At 50.0% G+C, this 16,289-nt stretch overlaps 1 protein-coding gene across 5 annotated transcripts; it reads left to right on the top strand.

Annotated features, from left to right (window-relative positions):
- The first annotated feature begins 537 nt into the window (after positions 1-537).
- LOC120906534 (rho-associated protein kinase 1) lies at positions 538-12,523 on the top strand. Of its 5 annotated transcripts, none has more exons than XM_040318287.1 (12): positions 538-669; positions 1,986-2,618; positions 2,790-2,935; positions 3,296-5,269; positions 7,558-7,706; positions 7,776-7,997; positions 8,092-8,793; positions 8,880-9,166; positions 9,708-9,892; positions 9,960-10,071; positions 10,162-10,524; positions 10,602-12,523. In XM_040318287.1, exons 2-12 carry the CDS (start codon positions 2,578-2,580, stop codon positions 10,699-10,701), a joined length of 4,281 nt encoding a protein of 1,426 aa, XP_040174221.1. In that variant the 5' UTR covers positions 538-669; positions 1,986-2,577; the 3' UTR covers positions 10,702-12,523. The 5 variants fall into 5 exon arrangements, with proteins under 5 accessions (XP_040174221.1, XP_040174223.1, XP_040174222.1 ...); XM_040318289.1 differs by having other exon boundaries at positions 664-776; XM_040318288.1 differs by lacking the exon at positions 538-669 and adding an exon at positions 679-905.
- Positions 12,524-16,289: the final 3,766 nt, after the last annotated feature.

The following is a 16,289-nucleotide window of genomic DNA, read 5'->3' as shown; positions in this document are numbered from 1 at the left end:
ACATTTTCAAATTAAGTTGAAATTATTTTTTATCATTTTTGGTATGCAAACAAGTCGAAAAATGTTCCTGCCACATGAGTTTTACAGTTCGTCCATACGATTTGCCAACAAATGTTCCCGCAACATTTTCATAGACCCGGTCCTAAGTGACATTTGTCAAGCACTTTGCTGCTTGGGAAATGTTTCGAATTTTGTACCAACAGACAAGCCCATTTTTACCCACTGTCCATTATACCAGTTCATCGTACATGGAGGCAAACCGTTCGCTTTTCTTTTTTCCACCGTAGGGCCGTTTGTATTATTGGTGCTAAAATTCAGCCATCTATATCGCCACAGCTACGCCATCTTATCCGCCCACAACAAGGCAATCGGAACCTATTTTATCCGTTCCTTTTGGCAAATCCCAAATACACACACACACGCATACACAGCGGTACGCCGGTGCTGTATCACACCCCCCCTCCACCCTTCCACACCACACACCAGTTGTGACCGAACTGTCAAGTTGAAGTGTGCCAAAAATTTGGCCGACCGCTCCCCCAGTTGACAGCTCGACCAGGGCGACAGGCTGTGTTGACAGCTGCACGGTGCGAAGAAGCAACAGTGTTCCAGCGAGAAGCGGACGGGGCAAAGCAGGCCAAAACGCCAAGAAGCAGGGCAGAAAAGAAGGTGTGCATTGAAATGGCTGTGCAGCTCGAGCAGTAGTGTCATCGGTCGCACGATCCGACTGTTTTCCAAAACCGCATTCGCGGGGTTCTTTTTCGGTTTTTTTGATTGTCTGTTGTTGTTTAAGTTTTCGGCTGTTCTGTTTAAGTTCTGTGCGTGTGCGTGTCTCTGCTAAAGGGAGGAGGCTTGTTGCATTTCGTATCATTTGCGGGCTGCCGGACCCGACTGCTCGACTCTCGGTGCGTGTTGTTGTGCGTGTGCGTGCCAGAGCACAGTTGTCCAATTCCCAATCCTTCCAGCGCCGTTGCCATCCTCCGCTGCAATCCGGTAGCAGGGTCAGGAGGAGGAGGCACTTGTTTCCAATCAACACAGCAAGCAGCAGCAGCACCACCACCAATCGTCCACCCGTAGGAAAAGAGACATCCACACACACGCACACACACCTGTGTGTGTGCGCGCGTGCGTGCGTGTGTGTGTGTGTGTCCGGCTTAAGCCGAAACTTGTGTTGCCTCTGTGCTTGGGTAAAGGGAACGTCATTGTCCATTGGATGCTAAGCGAGAAAACGGGAAGACATTCCCTGCGACCCGAAGGAACACAGTTGCGCGTGTGCGCGTGTGCGCGTGAATGTTAAATTATCTCCTCAAAGCCCTTCCAGCGGTGCAGCGGGGTTTGCGGCCAGTCCAGGCCAGTGTGTATGTGTGTGTGTGTACATAGGTTAAGCGTGCGTGTGCATGCGTGCGCTTGTGTTTTGCGTGTCGAGACCGCGAGTCATCGTCTGTTCCGTCGGGCCACTTGGCGCTTGGGGAGAGTGGGTGAAAAGGGGTGGGGAAGGGGGGGGGGGTGGCGCAAGGAGCGTAAGGAGCTCGCGGGGATCGCGCCAGGAGCGTACGGGAGAGTAAGCAGTGTGCGGAGAGAGCGAGAGACAAAGAGCACAGTTGCGGCCGAACGAGTGAGCGAGAGCGCGTACGGGCGATCGTGGCTCGTGCAGCACACACACAGACACACACACACACACACACGGTCAAACGACTGCACCAGAAGGGCTACTTTGTTTTTCTCGAGACCCTCCCCCCCAACCCGCCCACCCTCCACCCCCCGCATCTCCGCTAGTGCATCAGCATCCTGCGCAGCTGTGGCAGTAGGGAGGCGCAGCAGGGCCGCGCAACTGTGCTCTTGCTGCACTGGAAGTTTTTGCACTGGTGGCCGTAGTGCGGGCGGAGGGTAAGGGAGGGGGAGAGGGATCGTGTTTGGGTGTGCGACGCACTCCGCCCAACAAGTGGCAGTACTTCCTAATACTAAGTGTGTAAATACCTGTGCAGGGCCGACGGTGGCGGTGTGACACGCAGTGAATCAGACAAGTGAAATTAGAAGAAAAAAAACTCTGTTTTGTGTGTGCGTGTGTGTGCCAGTCGTACCTGTGCATCAGGTCCGAGCCGTGGAGTTTAGGGCTTGTTGCGGCGCGGAACAAACAAAACTGATCGACGAGAGAGAGAGAGAAAGAGAGAGAGAAAGAGAGAGAGAAAGCGAGAGAGGGTTTTGCGGCAACGGCGGTGGGTGTCATCGCTTCTTCTACTTCTTCGCTTCCACCCTCTATCAACCATCCAACTTCAATATACCCCGTCGTCGTCCCCTCGCCCAACGTGCGCGAAGATCTTGCCGTAACACTGCGTGCACGCGCGTGTGTGTGTGTGTGCGCGCGCGTGCCCGAACCTTGTGCGTGTGCATGCAGCAGCAGGGCAGGCAGGCAGGCAGGCAGGCAGGCAGGCAGTGATTTATCAAATGTAAAACAATAATTAAACACATTGGACGCACACACACACCACCACCACCATCCACACACAAATACAACCACCCACCCGCCCGAGACAACAACCACCCACAACAAAAAGCGCGCCGCGCTTGGCACGAGATATGGCAACCAAGAAAACGATGGACGACGCTCGCAGGGAACGGTAAGTGGGGTGGGGGGGGGGGGAAGGGAAGGGAAACAAAAACAAAGCGAAGCGTTCAGCTCGCTCCGGAAGCAAATTTGTGTGCGGATTTGCTAAAAATATCCACAATCCATGTATGTGCTGCGGACATTAATTTCATTTTTCCCTTTCCGTTCGTTCGGTTCGGCACAGGTTGGTCGCCCTGGAGCAAAAAATTCGCGACCCAGCCAGCATCGGCAACATCGAATGCCTGCTGGACACGCTGACCGCCCTCGTGGCGGACTGCGATCACGACAATGTGAAGATCATCAAAAACATCGAAACGTTCATCAAACGCTGTAAGTAATGGAGGACCGAGCAGGGTTGACTCACCGTGCAGGGTTTTCCAGGGGTTCGCATAGCTGTGGGACACTTCCTTAACTCTTTCCTATTGGAAGTGAACATCATACGATGGAAATTGGACAAGCTGCTTGAAAATTCCTGCTGGATTTGTCCAACAAGGGTGCGATAGAGTCGAATTCCAATTGCATTAAGTTAATTTCACGTAAGAAAGAGTCAATAAAGTGTCCCACAGCTATGAGAACTCCTGGAAAACCCTGTAATATACCCCTCTCCCCCCCTCTCCCTTCTCTGGACTTTTTCACACTCATCCCGCCTTTTCTCCCATACAACACACGCACACACACGCGCGCGCGCAGATAAAAGTCTAGCGACTGACATCACCAGCCTGCGCATGAACCCGGACGACTTCACCTTCATCAAGCTGATCGGGCGCGGCTCGTTCGGCGAGGTGCTGCTGGTGCGCCAGAAGGCGACCAGGCAGGTGTACGCGATGAAGCGGCTGTCCAAGTACCAGATGCTGACGCGCTCCGACACCGCCTTCTTCTGGGAGGAGCGGTACATCATGGCGAACGCGAACTCGGACTGGATCGTGAAGCTGCACTACGCGTTCCAGGACGCGAAGTACCTGTACATGGTGATGGACTTCATGCCGGGCGGCGACATCGTCGGGCTGATGAACGTGTACGAGATACCGGAGAAGTGGGCGCTGTTCTACACGATGGAGGTGGTGCTGGCGCTCGACACGATCCACCAGATGGGCTTCATCCATCGGGACGTGAAGCCGGACAACATGCTGCTGGACAAGTACGGCCACCTGAAGCTGGCGGACTTTGGCACGTGCATGCGCATGGACGACGACGGGCTGGTGCGGTCCTCGAACGCGGTCGGCACGCCGGACTACATCAGCCCGGAGGTGCTGCAGTTCCAGGGCGTGAAGGGCGGGTACGGGCGCGAGTGCGACTGGTGGTCGGTCGGTATCTTCCTGTACGAGATACTGATCGGCGACACGCCCTTCTTCTCGGACAGTCTCGTCGGCACCTACGGCAAAATTATGGACCACAAAAACTGTCTCGAGTTTCCGGACAACGCGCGCATCAGCGAGAACGCCAAATCGCTGATCAAGGGCTTCCTGTCCGACCGGACGGTGCGGCTCGGCCGCCACAGCGTCGAGGAGATCAAGTCGCACCCGTTCTTCGAGAACGACACGTGGACGTTCGAGAACCTGCGCCAGTCGGTGCCGCCGGTCGTGCCGGAGCTGAGCAGCGACGACGACACGCGCAACTTCGAGGAGGTGAAGCGGAAGAGCAGCATCGGCACCAACTTCCCGACGCCCACCACCTTCGCCGGGGACCATCTGCCGTTCATCGGGTTCACCTACTCGCCCGACTACCAGCTGCTGGCGGGCGAGCCGGAACCGGCGGACGGGGACGGCAGCGCCGGCGACACGACCGACAACCGGGAGGGGACGGGCGCGAAGGTGCACCGGCACCGCCCGTCGAACAATGCCGAGCTGATGCGGCTGGAGAATCTGGTGCAGCGCCAGAAGCAGACGATCGAGGCGCACGAAAAGCAGGAGCGCACGCTGCGCCAGCAGATCGAGCTGATCACGAAGCGCGAGTCCGACATCCAGACGGTCGCGAACGAGTACGAGCGCGACCTGACGATGCTGAAGCACAACTTTCGCGAGGTGCAGCGCCGGGCGGACGGCGAGCTGGAGGCGCGCAAGAAGGTCGAGTGCGTGCTGGTGGAGACGAAGCAGCGGCTGCAGGAGGAGTGCAATCTGCGGACGCGCGAGCAGAACAGCGTCCAGCAGTACACCGACCGGATCGGGGCGCTCGAGAAGCAGTTGGCGGAGGTGCAGGAAAAGTACAAGGCGGAGGTGGAGTCGGGCCAGAAGAGCAAGAAGCTGATCGCGGAGCTGCGGCTGCTGAGCAGCAACGCGGAGCAGAAGGCGCTCGACCTGCAGTCGATGATGCTCGGGCTGCAGACGATGCGCGACATGCTGCAGCAGGAGCTGGCGGAGCTGCAGAGCCAGCTGACGCAGGAGCGGAGCACGCGCATCAAGCGGACGGAGCTGCAGAAGGAGCTGGAGGTAAAGGTGCAGTCGATGTGCACCGATATGGAGCGGATGGCGGCCCGGGAGCAGCAGGTCTTTGCGGACAACCGCACCCTGGTCGACCGGATCTCCGAGCTGGAGAAGGAGTATGCGTCGGTCGAGTGCGAGCTGAAGGCGGTCCAGTGCCGGTACGAGCAGGAGGTGCAGGCGCACCAGGAGACGGCCAAGGCCCGGCTGCTCAACAACGAGGAGGCGAACATGCAGGAGGTGAAAGGTAAGCTGCCGGCCGCTACTGCTTGTTGGCCGTCCGTCCTTTCAGCTGTCTCAGGATGTTCCCCGTGCGTTCGCGAGTGACCAGCGCTGAGCTATCTGCTTTCTTTCTTGTTTGTTTTGTTTTTTCTTCTTCTTCTCGTTGCTAACCTCTTAACGGTTCCGCCATTTTGCAATTCAGCAATAGTATGAACCGTCTAACAATATTTATCCGCCGTTCGTTAATAACCATGGTTGTTCCGATGCTCTTGGTCATTCGATACAAACGACATCATTGCTACGAGATCCCTCCTCCATATCCCGAGGTGGCTGGATGGATGTAACATCGTTCGTCCCGCCGCTTTGGTCGAGTCCGCTTCCGCCTGTTTTGATCGATCGAATTCGTCGTCTTTCTCCGCTTCCGCTTGTGTCCCACTCGCCTGTGCCAAACACCGCATGTTCGGAAGTTTTGGAAAGCAACGCTGATCAGATCAGGCGCGATGTGTGCGGCTTGGAATTGGTTCCAATTTTGGTGCATTGTACGGTCAAAGCTGTTGAAGACACATGCGGATTCTTTGTCTTTGAAGGTCGCCAGGCGTAGGCAGTAGTTCGCGCACGTTTGGAGTAGTGTGCTGTCAATCCTATGCACAATTCGGCATCAAATTGGCATTAGAGCAGCTTCTGGTGATCGTCGATATCCATTTGGAAGTCATTCCTCCAAAAGCAATGTCCCTGCATTGCCTAAACATTCAGGAAATTTCAGGAAAGCTTTTCGTAGGTTTGTTGTATCATTGTTTTGGTTCTTCTTCGATACTGGCCGGTAAGAAAATACTTGCAGCGCTAACAATCGTCGAGGATTTCATCGTCCAGTAGTCGGAGGCTTGCAAACATCAACGGCTTGAGCGCGTTGCACTTGTGGTTTTTAATACCAGGTGCAGTGATATGATATTGGAAGAAATACAATCTTCTTCTGCAGTGCAGCGCCAAGCCGTTTAATTTAAAACGCTCGAAGACAGTGAGCACTTGTTTCTTTTTTCAATTATTGTATATAGTAAACCAATCATTGTAAATTGTATATGCTTGTAAATTGGTGGACCAAAGGCTTTACCATATTGTATTATATAGTTAAGTTGCTATTAGAGAGATAGGCAGAGAGTTTGGGAAAAAAGGTATAACGAGGACGAGAGGCGAGCTGTTTGTAATGAGAGCATGAAGCATTTGTACTACTATTTCAGCAGCGACAACAACCGTCGAAGAATATTCACGGTTGTCGAAGGATTGCAATCACCAACGGTTTGAGCGCTGTGCGCTTGTGGTTTAACACCAGATGCCGTGTGATACGATATCCAAAGAAATTCATTTTTTTTAAAGTGCAACACCAAGCCGTTTGATTTCAAACGCTCGAAGACTGTTTATTTGTATGTATTGTTTAAATATTGTATATTGTAAATCAATTATTGTGAATTGTGAAAATCTATCAGCCAAAGGCCTCTATATAATCTAATCCTTCTATCGGGGATAAAAATAGGGAGAGAGGGAGAGAGAGATGTAAAGCAAGTTTGGGAAAAAAGATAGCGAGGACGAGAGAGAAAAAAGTTTGATTAGATGCTGCAGACGAAATCATTTGCCTCCAGGAGAGGCTAATGTCCGCCAAAAGGCCAAAAAAAAGGGTCTAGTGGGCTGAAGGACGATGAAGAGCAGAAAGGAGGGAGCAGCGTGAGTTACGTTAAAGCGTAGAGAAGCACCAAATAGGACTCGGCGTCAGGAAGAGATCTAGGAAGCACCTTGCGTCGTGCAGGTTGTCTCATCGATTTAGGACCGTTTACTCAAAGGCTAGTTGATTTTCCAACAGCGACTCGTCGCGGTTCTAGTCGCCATTTTATAATCGTTGAAAGTCTAGTTGTCGGCCGATGGTTGTGGTCAACGGTTACGACGTACTTTGCTGTCGCACAAAGCGGGTTTCCCTGCTCAGCTATAGGACAATTCGTACTCGACTAGATAGGTCAAAGCGACATGCCACTGTGATGAAACTTCGTTTCGTCCTTATTGGCTCCTGACCAACATAAGACTGGGATTCATTTTGCGCCAAACCAACCCAAAAACGTTGGAACGTTCCGACATTCAGAAATCAAAAAAGATAACCCACGTGGGCTGCCTTAACAACAAGAAGCTTCAGCAACACACAAAACGCTTCCAGGTCGCATGGTCCGCTGTCGAGTTTTCGAATTGGGAGTGCTAACAGCAACGCGAACATCACCGTCCGGTCTCCAGTATGTAGTTCAAATACTCTCAACTGATTGCTTTCCCACACAGCGCTACAAAACAAGCTCACCGAGGAGAAGCTGGGCCGTCAGAAGGCGGAGCAGAACTCGCAGGAAAAGGAGCGGCAGCTGTCGATGCTCTCGGTTGACTACCGTCAGATCCAGCAGCGCTTGCAAAAGCTTGAAGGCGAATATCGGCAGGTAAGGCTCAGCGATTTGGGCGCTGCTGTTCCGTGGATTAATCTAATTTTTGCTTGCTTGCTTGCGCAGGAATCGGAAAAGGTGGTCGCCCTGCACAGTCAGCTCGAGCAGGAGCAGAGCAAAAAGAACAGCCTGCTGTCGGAAATTAGCCTCCAGAGCTCGGAGGTCGCCCACCTCAAGTCGAAGGAGATGCAGTCGCAGAAGGAGGTGCAACAGCTGCGGGATGCGCGCAAAAAGCTGGAGGAGGACGTCAGCAACATCAAAAAGCAGCACAACACAGACATTCTGCAGGTTAGTGTGTGTGTGTGTGTGTGATGATCAGCCGGGCGAAGGCAGACAAGCAATATGTTCCTACTCTTCTTTTTATTGTTATGTTTTGCTGCAGATGAAGGAAGTCCAGGACCAGCTGGAGGTTGAACAGTACTTCTCTAAGCTGTACAAAACGCAGTACAACGAGCTGCGGGATGAGATGAAGGACCGGATGCGCCAGCTGCAGAAGCTGGACGATGAGCGGAGCAACATCATGCACCAGCTGCAGCTGGCGAATGCGCGCGCCGACACAGAGGCGCTCGCGCGCTCGATCGCGGAGGAGACGGTCGCCGACCTGGAGAAGGAGAAAACGATGAAGGAGCTCGAGCTGAAGGATCTGCTCACCAAGCACCGGAACGAGCTGATGGCGAAGGAGGCGCTCGTCACCTCGCTGAAGGATGCGGAGGCCGAGCTGAAGAAGTCGCTCGGCAACAAGGAGTACGAGCTGGAGGACGTGCTGCAGCAGAGCAAGAAGCAGCAGGAGGAGCTGTACCGGCTCAAGTACGAGCTCGGCGAGCTGGACAAATGTCGGGCGAAGCTGGTGAACGAGACGATCCTGAAGCAGCAGGCGGTGAACAAGCTGGCGGAGATCATGAACCGCAAAGACAACAACCTGACCGGCAAGCAGAAGATGAAGGTCAACTCGACGGCGGAGCTGCGCAAGAAGGAGAAGGAAAGCAAGCGGCTGCAGCAGGAGCTGTCGGTCGAGCGGGCGAAGTACGACGAGATGTGCCAGAAGCACAACGAAACCGTCAGCCTGCTGGCGCGCCAGATTGATGTAAGTGGTGGCAGCGTCGCGCACTCGCCGTACTTCCTACCACGCAGTGTCACGTTTTTTACATTTCCATTTCTATTTCAACGCAGGTCAACACCAAGCTCCAGATGGAGATCGACTGCAAGGCGACGGAAATCGAACACTTGCAGATGAAGCTGATCGAGACGGCCTCGCTGTCCTCGGTCGACAACGACATGATGGAGGAAAACCAGGACTCCATCTTCGAGGGCTGGCTGAGCGTGCCGAACAAGCAGAACATCAAGCGGCACGGCTGGAAGCGCCAGTTCGTGGTCGTGTCCCCGAAGCGCATCATCTTCTACAGCTCGGAGCTGGACAAGCAAAACACGAGCGATCCACTGCTCATCATCGATTTAAGGTACGAACGCACTACTGATGGGAGCAATGAAGTTTCGGCTCAGGAACCGGTTCCGGAATCGGCTCTGGAATTAAATTTGATTTCGGTATCCTGATGAGAATTGGCGTTTGAGTCCTATGCAGCTACGATTGTATCGATAGCCGCCAAGAACTTACATTATCTTGTAAACGATCCAATCTCATGGAGATTCCGGGACTGCGTTCGTATCTATAACTTCTGCTGTCAATTGTACAACTGACTCTGATTCCGGAGTCAATTCTGATTGTGACTCTGGAGTTGATTGCGATTTCTGGGTCAATTCCGATTCCAGAGCCGATTCCGGAATCGGAATCGTCACTGGAATTGGATTCGGAATCGGCTCCGGAATTTGTTTTGGAATCGGCTCTGGAATTGGATTCGGATTCGGAATCTGCTCTGGAATTGGAATCGGAATCGGCTCTGAAATCGGAATCGAAACCGGTTTCGCTCTGACCACGCACATCATGTGGAGGTTAAACGTTTCTTTCGACTGATGCACACGTCTCTGTTGCCGTAATTACAGCAAAGTGTTCCATGTCCGCCCGGTAACACAAGGTGACGTTATACGGGCCGATCCCAAAGAAATACCGCGCATCTTCCAGCTGCTGTACGCCGGCGAGGGTGAGGCGCGCCGGCCCGACGAGCAGCAGCCGTCCGACATCGGCTCGTCCCGTAGCGATGAGAAGCCGCTCACGATGCAGTACAAAGGTGCGTTCGGGTATTAACTCACTCAAAAATAAAAAAAATCTAACTCACTGTTACTCTCTTCGCACAGGCCACGAGTTCCTCCAAATCAGTTACCATATTCCAACGACTTGCGATCTTCCCTCGTGCCAGAAGACGCTGTGGCACGTCTTCAAGTCACTGCCGGCGTATGAATGCAAACGGTAAGTCGTCCGACTGGTGTGTCGCGCTTGTTGTACCCAAAAAAGGACAGATATTAATTCCTCCCGTTGCGTGCTTCTTTACCTCTACAGCTGCCGGTTCAAGCTGCACAAGGAACACGTGGACAACAACAATCCGCTCGCGCCGTGCAAGCTGCACCACGACCCGAACCATGCGCGCGAGATGCTGCTGCTCGCCACCTCGAACGAGGACCAGCACCGCTGGGTGACGCGCCTGTCCAAGCGCATCCAGAAGAGCGGCTACAAGGCCAACTCGACCAACAACGTCGGTACGCTCGGCGGCAGCGGCAACACTTCGACGATGGGCAGCACCGGCGGCGGCAGCAACAGTGGCAGCAGCACCGGCGGCACCAGCAGCGGCATCGGCAGCAATGGTAACAATCTGCCCACCAGCAACTCCAACAACAGCATGGATTCAGCGAAAGTTTCGCCCAGGTAAGGCACCTTTTCTGTGTTTTTTTTTCGTCTAGCTGTGCTGTGCTCTGACATTAAATCTCACATTAAACTTTCAGCCAATCGGCGCGCTCGAACAACAAGCCAAGCACGGCAGCGGTGGTACAGCGGTCGGCCACCCTGCCCTCGAACGCATCGCTAAAGCAATCGCCACCGTGATGGGCCGGCCCGGGCGCCAACCGCGCGCATCCAACCCTACGTCTGGTCGGGCAAAGGGAGGCATTTTTTAATATTAAGCTTGCGGGCTGTGCGCACACACATCAGCTACACGTCCCGGTAGCGGGTTTTTTTTTTTTAAACCACTCTTCTCCATCCTATAGTTGCCTTCTTTCTTTTCGCTAGCATTACGGCATTATACTAGTACGGTGAATGTCTTAAAATGTGACATACACAAACATAGAGATAAAGAAGGAGCAGGAGAAAGAGAGAGAGGGAGAGAGAGAGAGAAAGCTTGAGGCAGACTTAGATAAATCCAATACGTAACTGTTCCGGTTGTCTTTCCATTCCAAAAAAAGAAAAACAAACATACGCCCCGGAGGGGACCGTCTAACGATCATTTGCGCGATTGGTGGTGCGTCGCGTTCGTCCTTTTGTTTTTGCAATAGCTTTATATCCCGTCTTTCATCCTCACCCTTGATTTGTGATACCGAAAAGAGGAATTCCACAGAGAGAGAGAGAGAGAGAGAGAGAGAGAGAGAGAGAGAGAGAGAGAGAGAGAGAGAGAGAGAGAGAGAGAGAGAGAGAGAGAGAGACAGACAGAGAGACAGAGAGGTAAATGCATTTCATTTTACACAGTAACAGGGAAGAAACAAACAACCACACGTGTCATAAAAGGCGCAGCATCAGTATTTTGCGCACGAAAAAAACAAACAAACAAACAAAAGAAGCAGAAACGCAGAGTCGGTTCTCGTGGTCAGTTTCCCACAGTAGGCTGTGAGAAGCAGAACCGGTGCGATGGTGGTGGCATCGGATTTCGAAGATTTTGCATTTTGCGCGTTGTTATGCGAGTAAAGGGAGCTTAGGGTTAGGGAATTTGCGTTAGAATTTGTTGACAGAGCGTTGCACGTTTCATGCACGCCTACACACATACACCTATATTCTCCCGCTCTCTCTCTCTCTCTCTATCCATCTCTCTCTTATGCGTGGTCTAAAATGATTGCACGATCGATTTTTAACGTGAGAAGAAAAAGGGATGGCCCACGCTCACGAAACGCCAGCCGGGCGTGCTTGTCCACTATCCAACTTTTGTATTGATTTGATTTTTTTTCCGCGAATACGCTAGCACGAGGAGCGTAGACAAACAAACAAACATAAATCGGAGAACTGAACCTTGAAGGCAGGAAACATTTTACCCTTTTAATCAGAAGGAACGGTCCAAAAGCGGCCGTACTGCTTAGGAAACACTGCTCAGAGTGGGCGGTGGTGAACACGAAGAAGAAATTATCCGCATTTATGATCCGGTTAGCTATTTTCATCGCCCAACGTACGAAGAGCATACGTTCACCTCGCGTGGTTCATTCGTTTTGAGTAGTTATAACGACGACGGGTCACTCGAACAAAAGAGACACAAACAACAGCAAGAAAAAACCCTCCATGCAAATTGAAAACATTATGCTAAAACAATTCCATGCGGCGAAACTTATACATTTCTGGCGCTGCCAAAGACGTACCCTCTTTTTTTTGTTTTGCTTGAAATTGTTGCCGTACAAAATCAAACGCCAGGCAACACTATGGACATAGCTAACTATAGGTATATGGCGTTGGACGAGCTTTATTTAATGCCGACGCTTTCGAAAAAACATTTCCAAACTCAGCAGCGGGCGCCGTGTGTGTCGCCTTTATCCTAACCGAGCGCGCCCCCCCCCCCGCCCTCTATTTCTATCCATCCGCCCCCATTTCAGTATCGAACTTCATCCACTGCATTCCGCTGTACTGTAAGCATCGTGGTATTTTCGTTAGTAAACGGACGTACATTGTTTTATTTCTTTGTTTTTTTTTTACTCTATACCTAATTTAAGCTCACAGCCGTTGTTACATTGAAAACAGATTGTATACACACATACACACACATATTATATATACACAACAGGGGAATAGTTCGTTAGTCCAGCAATTTCGCCCGCCCTCAGTTTCGATTGCTGTGTATATATTTATCTAGAAACAAAAAACAATCGTTAACTTTTATCTTTCTTTTTTTAGAAGTAGCAGAAAGTAGCCGATGTTATAAACACACAATATTTTGAGTGTGCGTTCATGCCACGCAATGCGTTTCCGGTCTGGCAAATTTGGTACCAATACTTTGGGTGTATGTACTCTTAGGATAAAAGGAAAAACCTTAAGCCATTCGGACAGAAACACCCATTTTCTTCTACTTTTTATTTGGCGCATCAACCTTAGCAGGTGAATGCGGTCTGCCTTAGCGACCAATGCAGTCTGACCATCAGTGACTTGCGGGTGTACTCATAGCAGTCCGCGGTGTCCGGTGGCTCCGCTCCAAGCGGGGCTTGGTCCCCGTGATAGGCAAAACAAACAAAAACCCATGATACATTGTATTAGTTTTTTTTAATTATTATTATGCAAACCAATCATGGCAGTTTGCTGGGTTTATTGTTTGTCTGTTAAATTGCACTGTATCTGTAATGTAAAGTGTACGAAGTGTTTACGAATTTAACTTTGTATGGTGTGGTTTGAAAGACTTAAACAATGTTAGAAATATGTAAAAAAAAACACTGGGGATGTATTGCGTGGCGCTTTACAGGGTTTCCCACGATTTATTGGTTGGTTCCCATCAATGTTTGGTGTTTGGTTTTTTGGCCGTTTCGAAGAATTTTTTGGTCCAATTGTATTGATATCCAATATGAAAATACCAATAAATTATAGGAACGAACCAAAAACCTATGGGATACGACCAGAAAATCGTGGGAAACCCTGTAAAGGTGTAAAGAGAGAGAGTTAGAGAGATAGAGAGAGATAGTGTGAGAGAAAGAGAGAGAGAGAGAGAGAGAGAGAGAGAGAGAGAGAGAGAAAGAGATAAACGGCATTCACAATCGAGAGTCGATGAGATGTGTTTGTGTGTGTGTGTGTGTGTGTGTGTGTGTGTGTGTGTGTGTGTGTGTGTGTGTGTGTGTGTGTGTGTGTGTGTGTGTGTGTGTATTTAACATTGGACAGAAGTATTCATAGACGATTTAGTGAATTTAACGACACGCTCCTGTTTCTGGTAGGGTAAAATGTTGCGATTGAGGGTGAACAAAAGTTAACATATTTTTTTACTTAGGTTATTAGGTAACTAAGACACGGTGAAGAATGAAGAAAAGAACAAACACAGTAACAATGAATTGTTAACGTCTGCTGCGCTACCGCACGGAAATGTGCAACAAAACCCGAATCGGATTGTTTTTTAATGTCTCGATATTGGTAGCAGGCAGTAAGGGGGGGAGTTTTACAACTTTTTTTTTATTTTTACCTCCCTCCATAATGCTCTGGCACGGGAGAATTGAGAATTTAAAATTCTTGACCAACCAAGGCTGATGATGTTGAAATTGAGCTTAGTTCACACGGCAACCCGTGTTAGGGACTTTTAGGGTGTTAGGGATCTGTGTTCTGTAGGTGTGTTGAGTATGTTTTTTTGTTTGCAGTATTGTTGGCGTTCGGTTGGCGAATTCCTCTTTCCTAAGTGGGATTTGCGCTGTATATGGCACGATGCGAACGCGAGAGAATAGGGTGTGACAATACTTAACACTGTACCACTGTAAACCGGACATAGTCAGTCCTTGCTGCGCGGGAGGACGGTCCTGGATGGGCGTGGATCCTGTCCGGGCGTTATAGGAACCTATTTACTCCATCGCCTGTAATTAGCGAGCAAACATTTTCGAATCGTTCTTTACGGTTAGCAAAAAGTGAAAAAGAAAGAGAGAGAGAGAGAGGAAGCAAATTACGAACAACGAATCTACTACTATCTACTAGGAAACTCGTAAGTGCGGCCAGATCCGCTTAGAAAGTTAGGAACAGGCGCGTGGAAGCTAATATTCCTGTACAGAGATGGATGGAGGATGTGAATGGGTTATTAAACAAAAAGTAATGGATTCCGGTGGCGAATGATATAAGTGCCTTGGTGAGGAAGAACTCGAAACGTACGATTGCGAAACAGCGCATAATTATGATTTTTTTTTGTTTGAAAAGAAGAAACAATCAAAAACTATTACCGCCACGATGCAACTAATGGTTGCCGGGGGAACCGGAAGAGGGTGGCCGGCTCGTGTTTGTTCCGTACACGGATAATGATCGTAGAGCGCGGGCAACTGAAGATAGTAACTGAACACGGAGCGACCTTCTTCTTCTTCTGCCAAATGTAAATAGCCGAACGTTGGGAAAGCAAAGCAGAGGGGACGTTTTGTTTACGCGAACTTCGGAGCAAACGAGGGAGGGAGAGAGCCACTACGTTCTGTGGTGGACCGTGGGGGAAATGAATGTGTAATGGTAACGATTGTGTAACCACAGAAAGCCCGCAGCGAAAAGTAAGCAAACAAAACACCACACGCGATACATTTACAATAATAAACAAAACAAACAAACAAACATACTAGGAAATAGTGTTGACTTACTGATTTTATCGCACGATTTGCGTGAGAAAGGTCTACAATCGTACGGGGCGGGAAAAATACGGGACATCGATATGGTTTAAGAATTCAGAAACCATTACCTTTATGTTTCTACACTAGTTAATTTGGCCAGGTCACAGGGCTATTCAACTAAATTTGAAAAATACCTTTAACCCTAAAAAGAACGCCAACATTCATGGTATTGAAACCCAATTAAAATAAAGGACTTATAACGACCCTTTAAGAGACCTCTAGCCAAAACCAAACCCATACCGTTCCTGACACTAATACATTACCTTTTCTGGTTCAAGAACTGCTCATGATCGAATGTAGATCCTCAACCTGATTCTGAACCTATACCGGTCTAGGAACCAATACTGGTCAAAACGGTAAAGAAATTATCATGAACCCATAACGCGGTCCTGGAAGCTGTTATGAACCTATAGCAGTCCTGGAACCAATCATGAACCCATACTGGTCCTGGAACCTATCATGAACCCATACCAATCCTGGAATGAATCATGAGCCCATACCAATTCTGGAACCTATCATGAACCCAAACTTGTCCTGGATCCTGCCATGAACCCATACCAGTCCTGGAACCTATTATGAATCAATACCAGTCCTGGAACCTATCATGTACCCATACCGATTCTGGAACCTATCATGAACCCAAAATTGTCCTGGATCCTATCATGAACACTGGGCTTGGATCCTATCATGAATCAATACTGGTCCTGGAAACTATCATGAACCCATACCAATCCTGGAATCAATTATGAACCCATACCGATTCTGGAACCTATCATGAACCCATACTGGTCTTAGATCCTATCAAGAACCCATATCAGTCCTGGGATCCATCATGTACCCATACTGATTCTGGAACCTATCATGAACCCAAACTTATCCTGGATCCTATCATGAACCCATACTGGGCTTGGATCATATCATGAATCCATACCGGTCCTGGAAACTATCATGAACTCATACCAGTCCTAGAACCTATCATGAACCCATACCAGTTTCTTCCTAGCAATAGTATTATATGAAATGATGCTTAGTGTTGAAACTCATAAATTCAACACTATAAATGCTCAATTCAAACCGTCTTAATTTCACATCGGCACCAAACAACGTACCAGGAAC

The sequence above is a fragment of the Anopheles arabiensis genome, chromosome X, assembly GCF_016920715.1.
Source record: "Anopheles arabiensis isolate DONGOLA chromosome X, AaraD3, whole genome shotgun sequence".
In the NCBI taxonomy this organism is placed as follows: domain Eukaryota; kingdom Metazoa; phylum Arthropoda; class Insecta; order Diptera; family Culicidae; genus Anopheles; species Anopheles arabiensis.
The sequence above is the reverse complement of the archived record's forward strand: the minus strand, read 5'-3'. Positions and strand labels throughout refer to the sequence as shown.

What these genes read in the sequence shown, in the direction of transcription:
- LOC120906534 (XM_040318287.1), top strand. Translation starts at nt 2,578, where the DNA reads ATGGCAACCAAGAAAACGATGGACGACGCTCGCAGGGAACG. An exon ending in TTGAAGGCGAATATCGGCAG is followed by an intron (nt 7,707 to 7,775) that starts GTAAGGCTCAGC and finishes TTGCTTGCGCAG; the next exon opens with GAATCGGAAAAGGTGGTCGC. An exon ending in CTGCTCATCATCGATTTAAG is followed by an intron (nt 9,167 to 9,707) that starts GTACGAACGCAC and finishes CCGTAATTACAG; the next exon opens with CAAAGTGTTCCATGTCCGCC.